General features: G+C 43.4%; 2 protein-coding genes across 4 annotated transcripts; one reads left to right on the plus strand and one right to left on the minus strand.

The window, feature by feature from the left end:
- Nucleotides 1-755: 755 nt before the first annotated feature.
- Nucleotides 756-13,509, minus strand: sybu (syntabulin (syntaxin-interacting)). 3 transcript variants are annotated; one of them, XM_086218935.1, is made up of 8 exons: nt 13,405-13,509; nt 8,011-8,058; nt 7,058-7,244; nt 6,420-6,566; nt 5,038-5,137; nt 4,783-4,935; nt 3,324-3,479; nt 756-2,585 (listed from the first exon to the last, which is right to left on the minus strand). In XM_086218935.1, exons 2-8 carry the CDS (start codon nt 8,032-8,034, stop codon nt 1,391-1,393), a joined length of 1,962 nt encoding a protein of 653 aa, XP_086075061.1. In that variant the 5' UTR covers nt 8,035-8,058; nt 13,405-13,509; the 3' UTR covers nt 756-1,390. The 3 variants fall into 3 exon arrangements, with proteins under 3 accessions (XP_086075061.1, XP_086075060.1, XP_086075062.1); XM_086218934.1 differs by having other exon boundaries at nt 6,420-6,620; XM_086218936.1 differs by lacking the exons at nt 6,420-6,566; nt 7,058-7,244; nt 8,011-8,058; nt 13,405-13,509 and adding an exon at nt 5,923-6,383.
- Nucleotides 13,510-17,170: 3,661 nt separating this feature from the next.
- On the plus strand, nt 17,171-23,332 carry gdf6a (growth differentiation factor 6a). The gene is made up of 2 exons (XM_086217355.1): nt 17,171-17,646; nt 21,219-23,332. The coding sequence occupies exons 1-2, from the start codon at nt 17,286-17,288 to the stop codon at nt 22,148-22,150; spliced, it is 1,293 nt and encodes a 430-aa protein (XP_086073481.1). The 5' UTR covers nt 17,171-17,285; the 3' UTR covers nt 22,151-23,332.
- Nucleotides 23,333-25,882: the final 2,550 nt, after the last annotated feature.

Here is a 25,882-nt window from a genome sequence, read left to right on the forward strand (position 1 = left end):
TCCCATCTGTGGCTTGCCAGCCAAACATATCACTTTCACCAGTGTGGCTAAGCTCCAAAATCTTTAGAACCTTCCCGGATGTGATGAGAACCACATCAGAAATCTACAGATATGTTCTCCGCTGGTTTGATTTTCATCCAGCTTTACAAACAGTTTGATAAAAACAGGAGCCATATATTGTAGGGATTACAGCATCCAATGACTCAGTCGGCTGATGCCTAATGAACCAAGAGGTGACGGTTATGTAACTGAAGAGAGAGATCACTATATGGCAGCGTGGGATGGAGTCATCATCGTGAAGAAACCAAATGTTTGTTCATTTAGAACTAAGCTGCTTTTTCCTGTAGTTTCCAGTTGATTTATGTGTTACATCACGACTAAAGAAGACACTCAAGTGTGGATAGACAGACTGCTGATGTGGCACTGACCCAGTTTCCATTGGTGTAAAAGGACAGACGGCAGTTTACAGCTTCAGAGATCCCGGTAAAGTGGATCTCATGCACTTAACATCGTCAGCTCTTTAACCCAAGGGACGTCTGAAAATACCCACTGAGAATGCTTTTACGTAAGAAACGCCGTCATGAGAACGCCGGTTGGATGCACATTGCTGGAATAGGCCTAGACATTTTCTCTTTTCATTTATTTATGTGAACATCTTGCACAAACGAAGGAACTTTGCGCAGGCCCTCTTACGTAAGAATCTTTTTCTGATTTTTTTTCAACTGGTATTTTAAAAAGTCAGGTCCAAACACATGGCCAGTATGATCATGCTTTAATAACAAAGATACAAGGACGTTAGATGTAAACCACCGGTATTGCACATAGCTCAGGCACATAACAAGTGTCAATTGCTTGAAGTGTCAATTTATTTCTATGACCAGTACACAGGCTGTGCTGAATAAAGCTCTACTCCCAGGGAGGGAAAACAAAAAAACACATTCTCACAAAACGTAAGTGAATTTACATTAAAGCTTTGGCTGAAGGTTTCTTTTTGAACAATGACTCAAATTTTTCTCCTGAACACGTTAGACAGAAAAAATCTTCACCTCCTCCACAAAATTAAAAAAAAAAAAAAAAAAAGAATATCTCAGAACTTGTTTTAAACACAAGGAAACATCTAGGGACAGTACAGGACACTGAAAACACATAACCATCTACCCAGATGATCAGTTTATAGACAAATAAATAAATTACCCCCGTAATAAATAATCCCTTCCATGTCACCATTCTGCTTCAACCCATGGTAACTACATGGTGCAATGTAACAGTGAAACAAAGAACTGCATTTAAGTGTTCAACAAAAACAAATCTCACAAATACTGGTTGAAAATAATGCTTAAGTGCTTTTAGCTTAAGGTTAGTCATGTGCATGCGTGCGGGTTATCAGCCATTACGCATCAGGCCTGTGAGCGACATGACGAAGGGAGTGCAATCCCATGATGCAACAGCCCCTGATGAGAGCAGCAATATTGTATACTGGAGCGCCTCCATCCACACCATGGCGCGAGTACAGCCAGGCAACCGTGGGCAACACGGGGGCTGCTACTGCAACCAGATCCACCAGGAAGCTGTTGCTCCAGTAATGCTTGCCGACCACACCCAGGTCTGGCGATAGAGAAGGATTTTCCGTAGTGACAGCAAAGTCCAGCTCCTCCATGAACCGGTGACTCTCTGTAGGTTCTGAGCAGCATACACCAGAATCAGTAGAGGTGCCCGGGCTCTCGGGTGGAGCAGGGATAGGCATGCTGGGTATGGGAGGGGTCAAGTTAAGTGGCTGTGCAGTGGTGAGAGTGGAGGTGGGCAGGTTTGGGTGATCCAGAAGAGTGCTGGAGGCAGGAAGTGTCAACGCACCTGTTGTTGCCTCGTGGAACTTCAGCAGCTGGAAAAGCAGAGCCTGCACATCTGGAGACATGGGCATAGTGTCAGTCTGGACCCCTTTATTTTCTGAGATCTGCATGGGAGGTGTGCTTGAGATGGTGAAAGTGGAGGCTGTATCTGGTACAGCAGGTGGGGATGTGGGAGATTTTTCACTCAACGAGCCCTCTTCCGAGAGTCCAGATACATCAGGTCCGGTCTCTGCCTCGGGCCTCAGCTTGACACTAGAGTCCTGACTGAAATCCACCGCTGTGGACATGAAGACCTGTTCCAGAATGTCAGCTCTGTTGGCCATCTCATCATTCACCAGCAGCCCACTGTCAGCCATCGCCTCCGCCCCTTGATCTCCCAACTCTAGCCCACCCTCATCCTCCCCAACCAGCTTCTTGCCCCCACCATCAGGACTGTCACAGATGAAGTCCAGTGTGTTTTCATCCTGGAGGTTGGCACCACTCTGGGCAAGCTCCATGCTTTGCAATAGGGACTCCAACTTCCTGTTTTGGATGTTTATATCAATGAAGTACTTCTGTATTCCCTTGTCCTTCTCCATCAGGCTGCTCTTCATGGTCTCCACTACCTGGCGCAGCTGCTTGATTTCCTTACGAGCCTCTTTAAGGGACAGCTGAGCCTCTACCCGGTGACACTCCTCCTCAATCCAGTCTTCCCTCATTCTGTTGAGCTGGCCCTTAAGCTCTTCTATCTCTGTCTCTCTGGTGAAAGGGAAAACATAAACCGTTAATTGGGAAAGTTGCAGAAGAAATGATGTGATAAGATCATTATCATTCTTATCCAAGTTGAATATAAAAGTTAAACCCAGCTGCTGGTTAGCTTAGCATAAAGACGAGACATGGGGAGAAAACAGCTAGCTTGCCTGTGTCTAAGGTAACATACCTGTATACTGGTACTTCTAGCTACAAATTGAGAGGTTATAATGTGATTGAGACTTTCTTGAAAATAAAAAACAGAATGTTATCAACCTCGGGCCATGTTAGCTCCTTCAATGAAAGCACCATGTCATCAAAAACAGACTGTTTTTTTGGCCTCAGCGAGAGTGTAAAATCCTAACATTTTACAGCTCAGGAGCTTGTATCATGTTTGTTTTTTGAAGCATCATGACATGTAGTCACATTTTTTTCAGGGCTGACTTCTGTGTCTCACACTAGCATCATGGAAAACACTCCAGGAAGTCAGAAACCATTCTAGTGTATAGTCATATTATCTGCACAGATGCATTTGAAAGCACAACGTTCAATTAAGTCACCTTGTTGTTTGCTAAAGTTTCTTGCAAGATTTATATAGTTTCATCTTATGCAATCGTGATGTCCCAGTGGATTCATACGTCAGAAGATGTTAACAGTTGAGCTGCAGTATGCAGCTCCATTAGTTTACTTCTTCCCCTGATAAAACCACCACCACCAAAAACAGCAGGCAGTATTGTGCCTCTTAACCTGTCATGAACTCTGTTCTCAGACTCCATCAGTTTGGTCTTCAGGTGTCTGATAGCCAATTCTTTCTGCTGCAGAGGGGTGAGGTACTGCTCTGGGTTTGGGGGTCTGATTCCATGGTTGTCGCCACAGGAATGGTAACGTCCCAGGTTTGCTCTTCTGTTGGGCAGAGAGATGACGTCAGTGATTTTCTTTTTAGCCATTGCAGAACCAATACAAACAGTCAAGTCAACAGTTTTTATCTCAATCTGAGATAAAACAAACAAACAAACAAATAAACAAAAAACAGCAGCAGAATTCAGCCCTTTTTGGAAGAAGAAGAACAACAACAAAAAAAACCTTGCCGCAGAGGCAAATTAGTCTGACTGAGAGAGTGCTGTCAGGGCAGATGCTCTGGGAAGCCTGGAATTACTGTCTGACACAGGATTATTGGCATGAAGAGACGAAAAACTCCAAAATGCTGGTTTATCCAAATACAGGCACAGTTGGCAAGAAAAGAAATCACCTTACAGGAATAACCTCTAATCTAGAAGCTAATTGCATTAGCATTGCTCCCTACATGTCCTTTGAGTTGAATTTCATCGTGCTTAAAGTAATAAAAGCATTGGTGTTTTTTTCCCCCTGATGAGGATGATAAGGGGGATTTGGACTATATGCAAAGCAGCCTGCAAACCGCTCTCTTCCACTTGCACAATATCCTAGCAACCTGGGATACTTGAGGCTTTGATGCTCTGCATCCCTGCCAGAAATAGAAACAGCCTAGGAGAAGGTAGCATGTGAGAGATGTCGCATGACTCTTGCGCGGGCAGAGGGAAGCTAACAGGAGGGGTGACAAGTGACAAGTGTGGAGGGTTACGATGCTTTAATGGAAACTGGTAAAAAAAAAATACAGGGCAGATTCTGCCATTGTGTGAAATGGCTGTCAGACATTCATTCATTTTATCTGCCGAGGACATTTTCTAGGCTTTGTTTTATTCTTTTTTGCACCAGTCAAGTACGGAGCCAGAAATACGTGGTGGTCCCAACACTTCCAGCATCACTCTCCACACTTCTGCCACCATTAAATATTTATGAGCACATTTTCCCCTTCAAACCGAGGCGCATTCTCTCTAATCCAGTTAGCTGTGGCCAGGAGGGTCACTGTCTGGGTTCCATATCCAGACGATTTGCATTATTGAATCCTCATTAATCCCAGTTGAAGCCAAATCATGACCGATATAATCCCAGCCGGCGGCAGGAGAGGAAATAACTGTCTGAGCTTAATCCAGCCACCTACGCTATAAACGTCATGCAGCAAAATGTCTGTGCCAAAAATCCAAATCTCTCAGCCTCAAATCTCTGATCCTCAGTCAAGCAGAGACAGATTTGTAATGAAGTCTACAAGTATGGAAAAGTTACACATGTTTTAACTGAACCTCAAAACCACAATCTTTGTTCTGGGATTTAAGGACACACTTGGCACCTGTAGGTGGGGCTGGAGTTGCAGCTGCTGCTGTTGGTTGAGGAAGCAGCTCTGGGGGGAGTCCTGTAGGGAGCGTAGAGGTCAGCATCTCGGTTGGCTGTCAGGCTCCCTGCTGGTTTAAAGACGGGCAGCGATCTGATGTGGGTACTGCGACTAGATAAACAAACAAAAGAGCATTATTAGCTTACTTCAAGTCATTTGCTCTCTTTTCAAACTGAGACCCCAGTAGATCCTACTGATGTAGAAGGCTCATACTTGCGTGAAGGAGCTTTCTTTCCAGGTGATTTGGAAGGGACGCTCTCCCTGGTCTTCAGACTGCCAGCGCTGCTAGAGGAGCTGAAGTCTGCCTCGCTACCTGCGGGGAGGAGGCAACGTGTCATCATCATCATCATCATCTGTACAGAATTTCAAGTGAACACAAATAAAGAAATTCATAAGAAAATAGAATTCTGCTCATTCTTCTCCATAATGATCTTTTATGTTTGGAAACCAACAAAACATATTTTTAAACCAATTAGAACAAAGTCAAAGGCTTACATACCATGACAAAAACATGACACTAAAAACTGAAAAAGCGGGGGGAAAGAAAACTTCCAACTAATGTATGACAGTTGTTAAAAATAGAATGTGCAGTTTAAACAATATTCAAACAAAACCTTAAATCTCCATTTACCTACCCTACTTGGTCACAGGCCCACAAACAAAATACCGAATCCGTTGCAGACATAATACTTATGATACTGTATTTACTATTGCAAATTAAAGGACGACACAGCTAAACATAAAACTGCCTACACTCGCAATTTTTTTGAAACCTTGGACCTCTATGGGGAAATACATTTGAAGTCCATATTTATGACTGTGCTCTCGGTAATCCTCAAAAACGTCCTGTTGTGGTGCAGAATCCTGCAGGGAGATCATGTTTCAGTATCTGTGATCAAAGCTTTCTCTGGAGAAACACATGCGACTGTCTTTAAAACAGCTGCGTCTTTTGTTCCGCACAGAATCACAAACGCTCCAGAAACTCCCGTCGGCCAATAAAACTCAGCCATGATATCCAACTCGCATCTTCTCAAGTGCTGAAGGTTGGATTTAAATCTAAAAAGCAGCAATGATCAAGAATGAAATTAATGCTCAGACCTGAGTAGCATCTCTTGCCGTCAAGTAAAACCATCGTAACGTGTCCGGTGATGATGGTGTCAATTAAAACTGTACAAAAACTTGTGATCTTCCACCACTTGGTGAGTTGACTGTGAGTCATGCACCTTCAATAAGTGTAGCAACCTGGTGCTAATCAGTCTAATTGGCTAAGCTACCCAAACTTTTCCCTCAACCAATCAGCTTTCTTCCTTTTTTGCCTCAAGACCAAGTAGATTTGTGTGCTGAGAGACTAAAAGAAGGTAATTCTGAAGTAAAGATTTGTGTTTGTTTACAGAGGCACAGGTAAGCTTTCTCTGCGACCAGTGTTTGTCAGGTCAGGGTTGACATGACAAATACAGTTGTTGCACTTTGGTCTTCTGGAAAACATTGACATGCAGTAAATGAAACAGTGCATACATGAATCAAAATGCCAGACAGATTAATTTCTTCTTTGCATGAAAATATTCATCATCTTTTCAAGTTCATGTCTTCTTTACCTCTTGCTTTCATGGCCGACCTCAGCTCCCTCTTGTGCCTGGGCGCGCTCCGTGCTTCACCGCTCCACTCGGCCATCACCCTCACCCTCTTCACTTTGGTCTTACGTTCGGGAAGTAGCGGCGATCCGTGGGCACTCTGCTCTGAGCCTGACGGGGTTTTGGAGGGGGACACAGACTCACTAGTGGGGCAGCCGGTGTCATCTATTGTAGACAGGCACACAGACAGTAACAACCGGGAACAGGCAGCACAGGGAAGGCAGCAGCCCACACAAGCAGTCAGTCAGAGCTCAAAGTCCAGCCGGAGCATTATCTGATAACACAAAAACTCTCACAACAGCTTGTCACTTTCATAAAAGTGTAGGGGTTAACACAGTGTACACACACAAACACACACACGAACGCTTGCACACACACGTGCATATGCACAAACACACACACACGCACACACACAAACTCAAACTTGCTGCAATGCTTTCACCTGTTTACTAAGGAGGCCAACTTGGATGAGGATAATGCTGCTTAAATTACTCATTTGTTTCATCACACATCAGGATTTTATGTTGGATGCACAATCATGATCACAAAATCCAAACCAGATGTGACCTCAGCTGTCTTTGGACAGGAGCTGATCTTCTTACCAGAGCAAAAACTGTTGGTGCTGATGGTCCTCTTGGAGTGATCTGAGCTGATGTCACCCTCTTTGCCCTCCTCCTCTGAAAAAGGTGAATCAGACAGAGGTGATCCTTTGTCCTTCGGTTGGAAGGGATGGAGGACCAAACGTGGGATGCGGCTGCGAGGGCTTCCTTTCTCTGGCGACTTCTTTTCCTGTTTAAAGCAACATCTCTTAAAATTCATATTTATCAAGTGCTTTATGTGAGCGAACTGCAGTGACAAAACTTCCCTCTAGGATTAATACAATTCTATTCTGTTCTATTCTTCTTCTTATCACATATGCAGGCAGGAAAGAAAACACCACCTAAACTCTGTATGTATTATATATAGACAGTATACTGTACATATATGGTATATACTGAGTGTATGATGACACCTTTAAGGCAGGGCTGCCCAAAGTGAGGCCCGGGGGCTAAATTTGGCCTGCCATAAGGTTTGATTTTGTGCAGCAGATGTAATATATATATATATATATATATATATATATATATATATATATATATATACACATATATATATATATATATATAATATACATATCATTGAATGTGCCTAACACTGATTACAAAAAATGATAAATTATGCTTTAAATAATTCAATTATTTGGTGTTTCATCAGGGGGTAAAAATGTTCTTGTAATATGTAGAATTCTTAATATAAAGTTATATTTCCATTATTTGAAAACACAGTCGTACTTTGTGCGGGTCGTCAGTTTGGCAGATTGAAATAATTGAAAAAATCAAGAGGCAGCTAAGACAGTGGTACACACACAAAAGGCATTTTACAAAAAGGCCCACCATTTATTGTAAGTTTTGGTCCATCAGGGGAAAAGTTTGTGCCTCCCTGCTCCGACGACACAGTTAAGTCTTCTTTTTTAATAGTGGACACAGTCCCTCAACATGCAGAAATGGAACCTCACCTCATATTCTTGGAATGGTCCCATCTTGTTTCACGCTGTGTTTTCCCCCTGATGAGCAGAAGAGAGAAGAACAGGGTGAGCCATTTCTGTTCCTGCATGTGAACAGCACAGGCTATGTGGCAGTAATTTGATGTACGTGGCTCTCAAACTCTTAACAAACAAGGGCCCTCTGTCTGAACTCCCGTACGTCATTAAATCCCACCCACACAGCAACCACACACACACACACACACACACACACACACACACACACACACACACACACACACACACACACACACACAGATCCTCCCTGGTACAGATGGCACAGAAGGAACAGAGCCAGCCGTGATCATCACAGTACATTTACAAAGTGATTGAACCCGTTTTAAGTGTCAGGCCTATAAAAGTGTAATTTTTCCAAGCCAAATTTTCATTTAAGTGTCAAATGAGAAAAAAGCTTGTTTCTAAAATATAAAATGAGATGTGACAAAGTACGATTATGAATCGCTTTAAAGAGCTAAAGAGTCTTTAACTTAAAAACAAACGCTGCTGTCTTCATTGTGTGGAAGCTTATAGTGATATGCAGGTTATGGAGAGGAATGATAACACTTGTAGTGAATCAAAAAAATTACAAATGGAGAAACCCAAAATGAAACTGAAGAAAAACATCAACACAAACAACCAACACCACTAAAAAGACATACGAAAAGTCAGACTACCCAGAATAACCAGCCTGACACTGAGCAGCTACACTGGCCAGTATCTTTTATGACTGCACACCTGAGACTTTCAGTTGGTGACTCTCAATTCTAGATGCCTCAAAGCAGTTTTTACTACACGTTACGGACTGAAATCTCTCTTGATTGTAGCATTATATAGGTGTGTTTCTCTGTCCAGGAGCTTTCAGGCTCTTTAGCTTCTACAGAAACTCTTCTGGACGGTGAAATAATTAGGCCTAGCAACTGTAGGAAGGGTAGCCTAAAAGGAGGGACTTGATGGCGATTAGTTCAGACTTGTGTCCCAAGTTGAAATGTGCAATCGCTTAAACAACAATTATGAGCGCTGCAAAAACAATGAGGTAGCATCATGGAGATTTTTTTTTTTCCAAGCTCGAAATATTTTGCAAGTAAATGTGTGATTGAAATGTTAAAACATGTGTTTCTGCTTCCGCGGCGGAAAGAGAAAAGGCTTAAAGAGGTGATGATCCTGGAAACAATTACACCGCCTGGCCGGCACAACATGTTCCTGCGCTGGAAAACCACCTGAAGTTGGTAGAAAAATTTGACAGGTATTATTCAATGAAGTCAAATGAGCCAAAAAGCTTACTGCCTTCATTTTACTGACACTGCAATTATGCTGAGATTTTGTATCTAATCCGTAATTTTCCGTGCTTAATCATTTCAGTTTTAGGTTTTTCATCAAGTTCACAGATCAAATACGGGCTAATAGATGAACAGCCCATGTCATTCTGAAACCCCACATTATAGATAATAGATGATATTATATCATCTTTAAAATGCTTTCAGGCAGAGAGTGAAGTAGAAATGAACTCTGCTCCAAGAGTGAAGTTTACTTTTGTTCATGCACATTTTAACAAGGAAGAAGCATGTTTTATTGATGCTTTGGAGCTAAATAATGTAGAATATTCTCTCATGCTTGAATGAACTTCATACAATCACTTCTCTTGCTGCAGCCTGTTGATTGCCCAGCCTCGCCACAGCATTGCTCAAGGGGGGTCGGTTGCATAACCACATACATGTTTTCCTTTTTCTTTTTTTTTGAGGTTAGAAATGATGTAATTGACCCCAAGGCCTGTGTGCTGATGTTGCATGAATGACTTTGTCTTTTCCCGCTTCATCCAGATGGTGCTTTCCTTTAAATTTTGGCCGCCACCTGAGATGCCGGTCCCGCCGTCATCATCTGGCCTCCTGAGGTGACATCCAGCGTGACATTCTATCAGCACGTGATGACCTGATATTCCTTGTGTGAGCAGTTGAGTCTTGTGCAAAAATCCTCTCCTTTCAAACCACAGAGGATAGCAAAAATAGAGCAGCGAGCTGTGGGAATCAAAGGCTGCGTCACATTGTCAGACTCTAAAATAGATCTGAGTTCTAGGTGGCCCCCTCCTCCTCTGGCTATAGTTTCACTTCTGTTTCTAGGTTTGGCAGTTCTATAGACACACACACACACACACACACACACACACACACACACACACACACACACACACACACACACAGATCAGAGTCAGTCACCAAACAGGGCAAAGCAACCACAGCCGTGCCCTAGCAACAGCCCTAGCAACCAAGAGAAGATGCTGCACGAATGGCGGGACCAATCATGTGTAACTGTGTAGGTATCTCACCTAATTCTTCAAATCTGTCCTTGACTGTGAAAAACAGTGCTCCATGGAGATGTGGGGGCGGTTTAATTCAATGTTTTTCTCATGGTGAATGAACATGCCGTCCTTGAGCCAGTGTGGGTGTAGGAGCAGCTTATTTATATACTAATCCAACAAACGTAAATCTTCAAATTTCATCTCATATTTTACTGTGGCAAGGTGTAACTTGCAGCGCTCGCAACAGTTAATGTACTTTTAGAACCTGACTGACAGAGGATTCTTGGAGCCAATGCTGACACCAATATCAGGGGTTTAGAAAATTCTTATAATCACATATCAACCCAAGTATTCATTTGATTTTAAGTTTTTGTAATTCTTGTTATTTTTTTGCGATGACCCCTCAATTATTATCAACCCCTGTGTCAAAAATAAATAGGTAGGATATTTACATTTAAAAAATAAACTTTATTGTCCAAAATGACATCTGTGCACTGAAATAAAATTAAAAAAAATTCAATTTCATCATGGTAAAATGACCCCAAGCATCTCTTTTTGTATCAAGTTCAAGAGCACTGTAAACTGTTTCCAAAAAAAGTGACGTGGACTTTGAATTCCATGTTAAGTTTCTTTTTTTTTTGTTTATACAAAAGATTTACTTGGAACTTTTTGCAAGAAAAATATTAACAAACAAAAAAAGAATAAATAAATAAAAAGCTTTCCCTTCACCACTCATCAGACGACATATATGGCACTACAAATGTATCCTTGATAGGCCGATACCGACAAGCTCAATGCAATATGTAAAAATATGGAGTTTCAGTCATGAACAAATGATAACGGATGTTTTTTTAAAAAAGAAAGTCCGTTAGAGTTCACGCAGGTGTGAAAATGTGCTCATTCAACAACGGTTGTCAGCTGACAAATGAGAGGACGAGAAGCGACAGAAGTCAGTTGGTTTGGCATCTTTCTTGTGAATTCATGCAGCGACAAGAGGCCATGAGCAAGAAGTTCAGGATGGTGGAATCATCAAAGCAGCACGGACGAGGAAACAGATCTGACTGTCATGTTGTTAAAGGGATATGTATCACACGAAGATGTCTTCTCTCAGTTGCATCACTTCTTCGAGACTCCAGATCGAAGAAAGAGCCAGCCATGCATATTTAGCTTGAGGCTAATAGTGACATGTGACCATCAAACAACAACAACAACAACAACAACAAAAAACACAGTCTGGCCATAAACACCCGTTTGCAGACTCTGAATCACATCGCCTTGTATAATCCATGTCCTCTTTATCCAGCTGTATGCTCGGTAATCAGTGACACACTGAACACTTTGATTTGAGCGAAAAACAAACAACCACTCCTCCCTTGGCACTCGTTCATGGCAGGGTTGTAGTTCATTTCAGCTCAAATCGAAGCATCTTTGGGTGAAGTATTGCTTTGAGCTAAACTGCTCCCCTCCTTTGCTGGTGGTCTAGACCAGTGTCAACTGAAGTAACCCGCCTCGCTCGTCTACGTCATGCTTCCATCTGAAATGTGGCTGACTGAACTCGACTCTCTTTAGTGAGCTTATGCTGCAGGATCAGTCCCCCACCTGGATCATCTGCTTGACTCCAGACAGCATTGATTGGTCCCCTACTGGGTGAGAGGCTAAGAGTCTAAGCTGTAAAACACGGGATTTCCAGCATGGCCAGCAGCCACACTGATCCACAGTCACAATAGCAAAACCCACCCTAACGTGAGCCTGCGTGTCGGCCACTGACTTAGAAAGTCCACGTTCTGGGAGAGGGAGACCATCTTGGCCTAAACATCTGAACATGAGCAGGAATAAAGCTGCCAGTAGGACGCAAACTACTCAGAGAACGCGAGCAAGACTGCTAAACAAGCTATGTGCCTCATCCAGATGGTCTATATTAACACAGCATGGCGCGGGCACGGATAATAATTCCCTTAATCCAGCCAGTACCTCTGCTTTCTAATGTTGATTGCGGACGAGCTGTTTGTTCAATTTTGATGCATTAATTCCATTTGTATGTGATTTCTAATAATAACATCATTGTATAATTTCAGTAATGATGTCACTGATGAACCTCCTGTCTGGACGGATTGAACTAACCTGATCTTTCTTCATACCCACTTTTTATTATCTACCACGCAAGAGATCATTCCTCTCATAAAATATGAGAGATTTTATTGGTAATGCTAGCTAAATAATGGTTAATTCATGCTTAGTTAACAGTTAATTAACATGGCTAGAATTCCTTCAACAACTTCAAGAGTCAAGGCAAAGATGGAGTGAAAAACTTTGACAGGGGTGAGGGTAACTCCTGTGATACACGATCAGAATAGTCATGAAAGGGCCATGAAGACTGTTAATAAGCGGTGAATTATGCTTAATGAATTTTTATTCTTCCTCTTATATGTTACTAAACATAAACTAACCCTTATTATTACACCCTTAATGTAAATCGCTACCCTTCCCTTATTTCTTTTAGCGTTCATGACACCTGTTCTGAGAGTGGAAGCTGTAGGATTCATCCCATCATGATGTCACGAATGAGTAATCACGCTGACAAACATCAGAAAATAAAGTGACTATTCACACAGCATGTGTCAGTAATAATTCTCAGCATTTAACCATCATACGTCTTTATAACGCTCTTTAGATGAGTGTTAGATAAGAAATTAGTATGATTGTTCCGTGTCAGCATCTTCCTACACTGGCATGTATCAGACATCTGCGGGGTTGTTTTGTCTTTTCTGGCGCCCCCACAGTTACTGAGCATGTTTTTTTCTCAGCCTCGGAGAAACAAACATGCGAGGGCTGCGGCCGCACGGCTGATGTAAACACCCAGTTTAAACCCCTTCGGACGGACGGATTTCATTCAGAACCAAGGAAAACATGTATCATTTAAGAGATCCTGAGTATAATTATATATATATAGTATAATTCTTTAAAAAAAAGAATCCATTCCTAAACTTAACTGCTTTATTTCTCCATCCTCTTCTCCGATTTCTAAGGTATAAAAATAATTGTCGGAGTAAAAATGAAAGAATTGAAATGCTTGCCTGGATGTCGTCCTCCTTGGAAGGATGCGCGTTGGTCGGTGAAGCACAAAGGTGCCTGCTGCCTCCGCTCCGATGCTGGGATGTGTCTGGAGGATGGAGATGGAGAGAGAGAGAGAGAGAGAGAGAGAGAGAGAGAGAGAGAGAGAGAGAGATGTGCAGACTGACGACACACACACACACACACACACACACACACACACACACACACACACACACACACACACACACACACACACACACGATTGGAGCCGAAGCAGGCAGCATGACTCCCGTCCCCAGTGTGTTACATAACCATTAACCAGTGACTCCCCTTCATCATGTAGAACCATACGCTGGTGTGTATGGAGTGTGTATGCTGGCTTGTTTGACTCGGTACATAAATAAATACTTGTGTAACTGTGATGAACATTCATGTTATCAGTATTGTAACACATTCATATGCATTATTTATGTGTTGGAGGGGGATTTTTCCACCAAACGCATCGTAGATATGAAGAGAGATGAAGCTCTGCTGACAGCTCTTATGGCTCAATAGTCTCAAACATGTCTATGAATTGTCAATATCTTATTTATCTGTAGCCTACGGATGTGTCCAGGGTTTACAACTGCGTCACACTGGGCCCTGAAGAAGCGCTTGTCACTGAAACTGAATGAAATGTTCTTGTCGCTGTGGCCCCCTGTTGGATTAAGAAGGTAATGACATACACCCGGAAGGAGGCGCGGTGCTTCCTGCGCCATCAGCGCCCTCTAGTGACAGAGCTATGAAATGCTTTCATTGTTGACTCCCATTATTTGACAGGGATATATATATATATATATCTATATATATCTATATATATATCTATATCATATCTATATCTATATTTTAATAGTAAATTAGTATTGTAACTGTGTCCTACTTTCTACAGTAACGGTTCAGTTGACGTTCAGTTTCGCTTTACTTGTAATAGACTGTTAATATTAGGTTGTATAATGAATAATAGAAAAAGTCAACGGAAGCATCGTCCATCCATCATCGTCTTCCACTTATTCCTTACTAGTAAGGGTCGTTGGGGGGGCTGGAGCCTATCCCAGCATCTACGGGTGAGAGGCAGGGTTCACCCTGGACAGGTCACCAGTCCATCACAGGACCAACACATAGAGACAGACAACCATTCACACTCACAGTCACACCTACGGTCAGTTTAGAGTATCAATCAGCCTCGTCCCCTCTTGATGTCTTTGGACTGTGGGAGGAAGCTGGAGTACCAGAGAGAACCCACACAGGAACAGGGAGAGCATGGAGACTCACACAGAAAGATCCTGTGATGGAGCCGGGACTCGAACCCGGAACCTTCTTCTTTAAAAATTATTTTCAAAACATGAAAACAAATGTTGATAAATTTGGCTTATATAATTTGGCTCTATCTATCTATCTGTCTATCTATCTATCTAACTATCTATCTATCTATCTATCTATCTATCTATCTATCTGTCTATCTATCTATCTATCTATCTATCTATCTATCTGTCTATCTGTCTATCTATCTATCTGTCTATCTATCTATCTATCTATCTGTCTATCTATCTATCTATCTATCTATCTATCTATCTATCTGTCTATCTATCAATCTATCTATATATATATCTATATATATATAGATATATATATATGACTGCATAGTTGCATATATATGATTAAAAAATAAACCCTACAACAACAAACAGACTCAAGAGTGTCCTCTACCACTTAGCGTGACCAAATCAAGACACACACTATGAGGAAACAGAGTGATAATTAGATTTGATTTGGTGGTTGAGTTCTGGTAAATGGTGCTGATGTCTGCAGAGACTCTCCATACCACCAGCTAGAGGTCGCTCCAGCCTGCAGGGGCTGGGGTCGTGGGTGGGGTTGGAGGTCCGTCTATCCATCCATCCATCCATCCATCCATCCATCCATCCATCCATCCATCCATCCATCCATTCCTTCATTCAATCTTTATTTATCCCGGTGAGTCATTTGACAGAAAGCTGGAGAAAATAAATCAGCTACAAAGAGCAGAGTACATGACAACAGCTGCAGGTTGTCTTCTCCTCCTCAGCTCCACCCAGGGCGCCCCTCTGAAAAAACTTATATATGGGTCAACTCATGAGTCATGACAAGAGGGGAAAACAGCGCCCTCTCCCGGGCCCACTCAGTTTCCAGGAACAAATGGAGACGCTGCTGACAAATGTGATGCCTCTGACTCACTGAATCGTAAATACTAACAATAGGACACCATCCCTGGACATAGAGATAATCGATTGTTTATATAGAGTTATCGTATTTATGGCTACACACCAGAGCAACCCAGGAGATAATGTGTTTGTTTTACTGAGATGTTATTTGTCCGAAAAGGGGACACAATTTGTGTAGAACTGATGTTGATAGTTTTATTTCCCTCCAAATCAGAGAACATAAAATCGTAAGTTTTGCGTAAAAATGGACAAAACGAATAAATGAAGGATGGAAAAATAACAAGATATACGAAAAAAGGCCAAAGAAAAGTACAATTATTTTGAGGCCACAAGATACAACATATTCCCTCCATTTATTTAAGCAAGTTATATCTTGTAGCCTCAACATAATTATATTAGAGGGATCATATATCGTAGCCTCGACATGTTTTCTTTCTATGCCCCCATTTTTTTTATTTCAAGTGATGGTGCGGTCACAAATATGCTGCGATATGTACGGAGCAGAAAGACACATCTACATTACAAAGCGAGGGACTAATACATCACTATTGTTGTTATTATATAAAATAAAATCTCCATTTACCGTCAAACCGGTTCCATCGCTTCTCCCTGATGACGTGAATGCAACATTTGTCCTCGGGTCTTTGTATCAGCGTGCAATGGATGACAAAGTCCGCTAGAGGGCACTAGAGTCCTTTGTGAACGTGCGGCCGAGTGACACCAGACTTCACTTTTTCAGTTTGCTAAGTGTCATAACACTTTATAAAACGCGTCATTTCTTCTTTTTAATTCATCAAACGACTCACATTTAACCACTGAATTTACGTACTGTAATATGTAATTATCTATTCACTTTTTTTCTTTTTAAAGAAAACTATCGGCGCGCAGCGCACTTGCAAAATCCATGGTGGTTCCTCTTTTATTTCTAGGAGTGTCACTATATGATCATGTCTTCAGGTATCTGCCCGTCAAATCTTATCTCATCTGATGCGTCCTTGAAGGCTTCGCTCTCTGATAAAGAGCTCAAGGCTATCACTCGAGCATTTTTGGATTTACGGCGACTTTGCTGCACATTTTAGACTTTGCAGCTCGGAAAAAGTCAATATGATTACAGTGCGGCTTAAATTAATTATTGATAATAGCACATTTGATGTTGGAATTTGATTGTGACTTTCCAGTGTTCTTAAGGATGTGTGGAGAATTTAGTCATTGGCTGTCACTGACAAACCAACAGCAACGACACCACCAAACCCATCCCGTGTATGGATTCCTATTTTTATGGCGGTCTGTGTGTGTGTTTGTGTGTGTGTGTGTATGTGTGTGTGTGTGTGTGTGCGCGCGCCTCTGTGTGTGCGTGTGTGTGTGTGTGTGTGTGTGTGTGTGTGTGTGTGTGTGTGTGTGTGTGTAGGTCTGTGTGACATGAGATTGTTTGGGAAGCCCTGCACTAAGCGGCGGCCATGTGGGCGTGTTTCCCTCGGCCCAACAGTCTGCGCTCTCGTGTGGAGTCCACCGCACTTCTTCTGGCGCGACCGGAGAGCGCAAAAGTAGCAGCCCTCCGACCCTGAGGCGCAGACCTTCTCCGGCTCCGGCGGACCCCTGAAGCTCACTCCACTGTGCTGGAGAAAAAGACGAGTCTCTCAACATCTCCCGGTGACTTTCCAGCCATGGTCGCATCTCGAGTTTGTACCCTTTCTCTGGGCCTGCTCCTCGTTTTCCTTGGGAATATACCGTGTTTCCAGTCAGCTGCTCTCATCTCTCCCTCTGCGCCGAGGAGGAACAGGGGAGCCAGGGTCCCTCATCAGGACGGACAAAGGTCAACCAAACTCCTAAAAGACATCTTCGCGTCCTCGCATCACATCATGCGCCACCACAAAGAAGAGCTAAAGGACGATATAGTGCCGCATGAATACATGCTCTCCATATACAGGACTTACTCGGCTGCAGAGAAGCTCGGACTAAACGCCAGCTTTTTCCGCTCCTCCAAATCTGCCAACACCATCACAAGTTTTGTGGACAGAGGAACAGGTTGGTTTCAGAGCGCTGCCACATCCAACAGCCTGCCTAATTCTGACTCCTTTTTTCTAAATTTACGGATGGCGTTATCCTTCTCCTAGACGATACTGCAGCGACACTTTTACGCACGCTTTAATTTGCAAAAGAAGGAAAGTTTGCACTTTTGCGCCGAAAATTTGCAACAAAACATAAAAAGCGTCTAAGACACGGCATCTTGAAAGAGGGAAGTTTAATTGAGTTGGATTTTCACTGTTTTCACTGAGGAACCGAACTTTTTTTTTCTTTTAAGAAATAAGCCGTGAGTTCTCATACATTTAACCTCAGAGTCACGCGACAGTAAAGCGCTAATTGAGGCGCTCTCTAAATGAAGGCTGTAAATCAGTGTCAGCGCAGGCTGCAGAAAACCCTCCGCTCCAAACCTCCACGTGAACAGAGAGGGAAGTTGTTTTTTTTCAATTAGGACCTTACAGTGGGTGTTTGGTGGTCGCCCCCCCCCCCCCCCACACACACACACACTGATCTGCAAATGTAAGCATATAAAAAAAGAAAAATGTGTTGCACGAACCCGGCAAATATTCAAAAGTTGGAGCCATTATTGAACCCAGTCTGGCCAAGTTGTGCTGACAAAGGGAGCTGGGGGGGGGGGGGGGGGGGGGGGGGTTGTAGAGCGGCTCGGTGTGAGAAGCAGGTGTTTTGGGTCATTTAACATTTGTAACCAAGTGATCTGACCGGCCTGCGAGGACAAACACAATCTGACGACAGAATCACCCGACCAACACAAGGGGACCTGAACAAAGTTAATATTTAGTGGAGAAATAAAAGATATCTTTGTTGTCCTGTGTGAAACATCGAGCCTCAGCTCTCGACGCACAGAAGCGCTCGCACCGGGCTGGTCAATTCGTATTATTCTGGGCTGATGTTCAGTTATTCCAAATGCAAACTCCTTTTCTCCCCTCTTTTCCATCAAATCATCACGAGCTTTGACACATTCGCCTAAAAACCTGATTGGAAGTAATTAAGTCCCCACTCCATCTCCTGTTTGAAGCCAGAACCAGTGAAAATCAGTCTGAAGGACTTGTCCGCGTGTCTCTTTCTTGCAGTGTGAACAGATCAGATAGAAAAAAACAAAACGCCTCACTTTCTCCCGTGATTTTGATGTGATGTGTCACTGGCTCTGACCCCGAGCTGGACCCTCTGAGAGCTGCTTGGCATCGAACGGCTGATTGGAGTATTTGAACTCGGTGATCTAATTGAGTGTTCATGTCATAACATATCAAACACTGTCTATTCTCCCATAATGACCCAGCTCGGCCACGATGGCACATCCCCAAAAAAACGACGAGGGAGGGAGGGAGGGGGGATGAAAAAGCACTTCCTCCGCTGTGAAGTGGTTCGGGGTGGGTTTTTTTTCTACAGCGGAACCTCCCTTTGCGACCGCCAATTTAATTACGGAAAATTATTTTTCTTCCCGTTCTTTCAACTCAGCGCCTTTCTTATGGGAGTTCTCCCGGCATCCCTTAAGTGTTGCATTACATTAACCTGCAGAATGAGCCTCAGCTGGAAATTTTCCTTATTCAAATCGCCCTCACCAGGAACGAAACACACACGGTGGGGCATCTTAACAAGTTTTGCGTCTTTTACGCATTATTCATCCATGCAGCGGCATGTTTTACCGAGTGCACCGTCTCTCCGTTCTTGGCACGTTTGTTGATAAAGGAAAATGTATCAAAATAGACAAAAATATTTCATGTGAGTCAGAAAACACAAGATCAGAAAACGAAACTGTATCTGAGAATAAACTTGGCACCAGAAGGCCTGCTTTTCTTTAAAAAAAAAAAAGATACAAAGATGAATAAAACAAGATTTGTGTTTATTCGAATTCAGGCAAGAATTGTTAAGCTTTTACCACAAAAATGATATTAAGAAATCTTACGTTTTTGGCTGTCAATATCTCTCCGTCCGACCGTGCAGGCGCATTTGAAGGGGAATGTTGTCGTTGGCAAGACGGCGTGAAACATTAGAGGGGAAGTGCTTTAATGAGGAAGATGGGAATTCTGAACTGTTAATTATTTGGTGAGCTTGCATTCGATTTGTTTGAGGTCTTGTATAAAAAAAAAAAAAAAGGGAGGAAAAAAATGGAAAAGGAACGTAATGTAGACCAGACGCACAAAGTCACCGAAACGAGCACAAGGTTTCAATCTGCTTTTACGGTTTGACTCGGCGGGGTTCACGGAGGGAACCTGACGAGCAGATTCAAATATCTGCTGAGAACAACGGTTACAAATTACATCACGGGAGAGGTTGACATGACACTTTTATGAATCTAAGAAGCCAAATATTGAGATGATCAACGGAACTCACGATTTCATCCTAAAAAGCTGACATTTATTCTTATTCTTATTGAAACCAATTCATTCGTGCCTTTCCGGGTGAACGTTTCTGATGTTTACAACGGAAATTTCAATTTTTCAGGAAAGGCAGCAGTTTCTCCATAAATTCTGCTGTATTTCTCTGGAGCGACGCTGCGATAAAATGTGGAGGAAACCCGCCGAAAACCAGGCAGCTAAATCGTCGACGAAATAGAGTTTTTACGTTTTTATTTCTTTGCTTTTTTATTTTTGGATCTTGACTTGACCCGCTAACTCAACTATAAATCCATCTAAAACACAATACATTCGTCAGAAGATCAGGAGGATATTAAATATGGGTTTTGCACGGAGCTTTTCAGCACCGCTCACAGTTCTATTGCTCCGCCGCGATGAAATATTTGCAGGCCTCCTGGGTCTCCTGCGGGGGAATAATGCATTAATTGTGTATTGTTCACTTCAGTGTACAGTATGTCGGCCCGTTGTGTCTGGGAGCACCCAGGGGCCTTCGCTTCACTAGGCCTGTTGCCCCCCCCCCCCCCCCCCCTCTCGTCAGAAACTTTACAATCTAAATCTTAAACTTTCATTTTAACCCTTACATTCTACTCCAGAAGTGGGAACACAAAAAATGCACGATATTTTCCCCCTTTAAAAAAGACGAGAGTCGATAATTAATACTTTAATCACATTGAATAATTCGAAATGAGAGAATCCACGGATGTAGCGCCACGTAAATGAAGTAGAAGTTGAGAAAAGTCCGACTGGAAGCAGCGAGATTAGACGCTTCCGGCGCAAACGCAAACACAGTGTGCTTCGTATTCCATTTTGAATTTGTTATGTGCAACAAATTCGGCGGAAAATGAAATAAAGAAATTGGAAGAAGCAATCGTTTCTGAGAGGAAGCCCTCGAGCAGGAGTTTCACCTTCAGCTTCATAAACCCGCGTAAAAGGATTCGTTTAGAAGTTGCTGCCTTTAAAGGAAAGTGAGTGGAAATTCAGGACTTGTCAGCTGTAGTTTGTTTCAGGTTGGACGTTTGAAAAACAAGAAAGAAAGAAAGGGAGGGAAGGATTGTGGGAGGGAGGGAGAAGGCCTCTGTGGGAGAATGTGAGCCCCCCCCCCCACCCCTATCCCTCCCTACCTCCCTCGCCCCCTCCCCCTGAACACTGTACACCCTAAGTGAATCTGACTGCAATTATTTTCTTCTTTTATCCTTGCAGACGATCTTTTGCACTCTCCTCTGCGAAGACAAAAGTATCTGTTTGATGTCTCAACCCTTTCAGACAAAGAGGAGCTGGTCGGGGCGGAATTAAGGATATTCAGGAAAGCACCCGGTGATTTGCAGACCACGGGCCTCTACGACATCCAGCTCTACCCCTGCAGCTCGGACCGGCTGCTGGACTCACGGCCGCTGGACCCGCTGGACTCCACCAAGCCTGGCTGGGAGGTTTTGGACGTGTGGGAGATGTTTAAATCTCACCCTCATCATCATCATCGTCGTCATCATCAGCTCTGCTTCCAGCTCCGGGTCACAGTGGGCAAATCCGACAGCGAGGAGGACCTGCGGCAGCTGGGGCTGGGAAGGAGCGGTCGGCCCCAGCAGGAGAAAGCCATCCTGGTGGCCTACACCCGCTCCAAGAGGAGGGAGAACCTGTTCAACGAGATGAAGGAGAAGATCAAGTCGCGGAGGTCGATCGGTGACGTGGAGGAGGTGGTGGTGAGGCCAGCAGAGGAGGAGGGGGTGTCGCTGCGGGGGGTGAAAGGAGAAGGTCCTCGGCGGCGGAGGAGAACGGCTCTCAGCAACCGTCACGGGAAGAGACACGGGAAGAAATCCAAATCCAGATGCAGCAAAAAGGCGCTGCACGTGAACTTCAAAGAGCTGGGCTGGGACGACTGGATCATCGCGCCTCTGGATTATGAGGCGTATCACTGCGAGGGCGTGTGCGACTTCCCCCTGCGCTCCCACCTGGAGCCGACCAACCACGCCATCATACAGACGCTCATGAACTCCATGGACCCCAACAGCACCCCACCCAGCTGCTGCGTGCCAACCAAACTCAGCCCCATCAGCATCCTGTACATAGACTCGGGCAACAACGTGGTGTACAAGCAGTACGAGGATATGGTGGTGGAGCAGTGCGGGTGCAGGTAGCGGCCATGACGCCTAAAGACAGATCAAAGTTGCGTGGGTCCTTGGTTGAAGAAAGTCCTCACAGGTCTGAAATGCCTCAAAAGGGATGCACACAAGAGGCGAAATCTATTTATTCACATAATTCACACTCTCTGCCTTAAAGCCTTATTCCCACCCATGCAACAAGTCATCAAGCAGACTCTGGTTTCCCAGAGTGTCCGAACGTGGCACCGGGGGATGGGTATGGTGTGAGTGATCGGAGCGCTCACCAAAGGCGAGATGGGAGCCCTATTGAGTCCAACTGTGCACCTGTTCGTGCCGAGGCCAGAGGACAGTGGGTTTGTGCCTGTCAGCGCTTTCCCGCGGCTCAGCTCTGCCGTGTGATCGGGCCTGCCAGGCGGACTCTTTTGGGTATGTGCATCCAGGCCGTAATTGCCTCTGTCCATCCAGCTGGAGTCATTACAGGTCCCAGCAAGCGCATGCCTTCCCAGGACGGAACGAACGAAGAGAATGGCACACACACACCCACACACCCACCCGCATACACACACACACACACACACACACACACACACACACACACACACACACTGAGGAGATAAGACGATGCCTTCAAGAGATTTTTTTTGGAGAGGCGCGGAGAGAGTCGTCATGCGTGTTTGTGGACAGAAAGGACACAAAACCGGACTTGTGCCTGCTGACTGGGTCCCCTGTTGTTGTTTTTTTTATTGTTGTAAAAAAAAAAAAAGCACACATTATTGAGGCGAACTTTTAGCTCAAAAGTCTGCATCTTTACGAAATGCACTTCCACAACTGACTGCGCCACAGATGGATGTGGTCAGCGAGTTTTGCGCTGATGAGGAAACTATAAAAGACTCGCGAACGAGGCGATATTTAAATGCACATTAGCTTTGAATGCACTGCTGTTCCTTATTGTCGAGCTGTAAATATTTGTATAGTCCTTACAAAGTGCTACGAATGAAGAAATGAGAAAACTGCATTTCTTTGTAAATATACAAAATGCACTCAAATCGGTATAATTTCTATTCTATAATTATTTTATTATTTGTGATGTACAGAGTTTCATGATAATCATATATTTCTTACATTGATAAGAGTAATTTAAGGTGTATTCGATATTTTGTTTGCAGAGGGTGGAAAAAATACCATAATTAATGTCTACCTCATCATTGCATATAGGACCTGAGTTTGGAGGTGCATTCAGTTAGAGTGTAAAGAGCTTTTACAATGATATATAAGATCATTTATATACATATATTACTGGATAATATTCCACACCATTACTGTACAAATAAAATTCAAAACCAAGTCCACTTCTGTACTTCTGATGATTAATTCCACCCTCACTTTTCTTCCTTCCTTTGAAGTGTTTTAAGAGGTTAACTTCTCCAAATAAGAAGATTGCTGGGCTTTGCTTTATGAATGAAACGGGGACGAATGCAGTTTCTTTCCTCTCGTGGATCATTTCAATGAAAAAACATGTAAAATGTTTTTTTTTTTACATGTCAGCTATAACATCTTTTAAGCTTAAAACGAGTGCAGATCTTTACTTTTTTCTTCCCTGGTGATTAAAAATGCTTAAATCACAAACACACACACACACAGACACACACACGGATGTAGTAGAAAAACACATTTCTGCAGTGAACCAGCGATACTGAATGCTGTGTCCTTATTAAAAAAAAACCCTGCAATACTGCTGCACAGTTCCATATTACAGAGACTTTCCAGGTAAAAGGTTTGAACAGCATCAGCAACACGACCAGTGAATCTATGGCTGAGACGTACGCAGATCGGCCAAAGCCTCTGCCGGCTCTCAGCTCTGCAGTAAACCCCTTCATGAACGTTATAACATTCAGTTTGAATGGAATCTATTCCAGAGATGCAGGCCCCCTGTTATAAACACTATGTGGTGGTTTAGGGCCACAAATTTTAGGAAAGGGGTGGAGAGTGTGTGTGTGTGTGTGTGTGTGTGTGTGGGGGGGGGGGGGGTCACATGATCTGTGATTTTCAGCTTGAGCTCAGAAATATATGAAATTACTACGAACCCCTGAACTCAGGATTACATGGTGGTCACGTCACGCAGTGTCTGTGTGTTGTTGTGGTTGTTGTTTGAGGACATGTTACTGGACATACTTCTCCCTCCATAACGCTACAAAAATGGCTTCTAAAAGATTCATAAGCATGCTCAAGGGTGGGGAAAAATGCCAGAAGAAATCGGTGAACACAGGATATGTGATGGTGAACTCATCTGAGAGGCGTCACTGTTTTCTTGCAATATCAGTGTTTTAGTGCCACAATCAAAATCTAGTTTAAGTCCACTAAGATCCAAAGGTCAGGTCTGAAGAGACGTGTCAAGCACTTTCACTGTCAAGAGTGTAATTTGTGGCACTGGGAGCTGCTGCTAATACTTTGCCACCTTCATACACATGAGATAGCCAGAATATGAGACACTCCTATCAGTAAAACCCAGTGTTTAACATCAGACCTGTCAGTGGTTTTAACACTTCGGCTGATGGGTGTATAAAGCACATGCACCTTTGCTTCAAGGTGTCCATTTTCTAATCTTATTCTTCCTCTTTGTCTCTCATCATAAACAACAAATGTCATTACTCAGAGACTGCCTGGATCAGGGTTGCACCACAAAACCCAGATAAACATATGGCGACCATCCACGAAGAAGGAAACCCACTGTCTGACTGTCACTGATACGCCACTGAATGAACCAACCCCAGCTATTTCCCAATGAATTAGCCCGCCTGGGTCAAGTTTACTTAACACTTTAATGTTTCCCAATCTTAGGATGAAAAAAAAAGTTTGAAAGAAAAGGGATTGCTTCCATATAGGCTATCGACCTTGGCCTGGAAACAATTAGGAAATTGCTTTGAAATGTTATATGTTGTCCAGGCTCTTGTACAGTATCATGTCACTCCCCACATGTTTGCTAGGGGGAAACAGAGGATGCTAAGTGCACTCTTTAGCGGTCGCTGCAAATGACTGACACAACAACCATTCCCCTGAGTATAACCAAATGGCCCTCCAGGCTACACGTCTGGAACAGCATCGCCGGGGTGCTACTGCCAGCCACGCTATCCTCTCTTGCTCACATATGTACTCCCATGTGGCCTCTTTTAGCAGCTGATTCTAGATCAGACTCACCTACAATGACCAAAAAGCAGCTGCTTGCTAACTAATGTGATAAACCTTGACTTTTTGATTTATATTTATTTGACAAGTTCCCGGGTCTGGTGGGCACTGGCCTGGAGGTGAGACTGAATGTGAAGGGAACAGTTAAATGGTGATGAAAGGGAAAGGAATGCTTTGTTTACCCGCTTCAATCCCTCACTCTTAAGTTAAATGTTCCTATAAAGTTCTTCATCACAACCGCCTTATTGTCCCTCCACTCCACGCCGAGGCAGAGAGAGCAAAAAGACAGTTGTGTTTATTTGAAACTCAGACCGAATATATTAGTCTAAGCAAGCTGAAATTGGCAGAGAGACGGCTCCTTTTCATCAGAAATGTGGAGAATGTATAACACAAATAGTCCTGACACCCCACATCTGTGTGCGGAGGCTCCTCTTTAGAGATCTGTAAGGCTTTGCTAGATCTACTAGGTGTTGCTCGGAGTGGAAAGCCCGGGAGCCTCTCCAAGATTACAAAACCCCCCCCAAAAAAACATCTTGGCTCATGCGGAGACGTAAATGTTCCTCATACTTAACCTCTCTGTTATCA

The sequence above is a fragment of the Aulostomus chinensis genome, chromosome 11, assembly GCF_037954235.1.
Source record: "Aulostomus chinensis isolate RoL2024-O1b breed Wild chromosome 11, RoL_Achi_v1.0, whole genome shotgun sequence".
Lineage (NCBI taxonomy): Eukaryota > Metazoa > Chordata > Actinopteri > Syngnathiformes > Aulostomidae > Aulostomus > Aulostomus chinensis.

Bases quoted from the DNA above. Each gene is read 5' to 3' on its own strand.
- sybu (XM_086218934.1), bottom strand. From the start codon at position 8,034: ATGGGACCATTCCAAGAATATGAG. The intron at 5,138-6,419 runs GTAAAGAAGACA...TCCTCCCCGCAG, and splicing joins GTCGGCCATGAAAGCAAGAG to GTAGCGAGGCAGACTTCAGC. The intron at 4,936-5,037 runs GTATGAGCCTTC...TTGTTTATCTAG, and splicing joins AAGAAAGCTCCTTCACGCAA to TCGCAGTACCCACATCAGAT.
- gdf6a (XM_086217355.1), top strand. From the start codon at position 17,286: ATGGTCGCATCTCGAGTTTGTACCCTTTCTCTGGGCCTGCTCCTCGTT. The intron at 17,647-21,218 runs GTTGGTTTCAGA...TTATCCTTGCAG, and splicing joins TTTTGTGGACAGAGGAACAG to ACGATCTTTTGCACTCTCCT.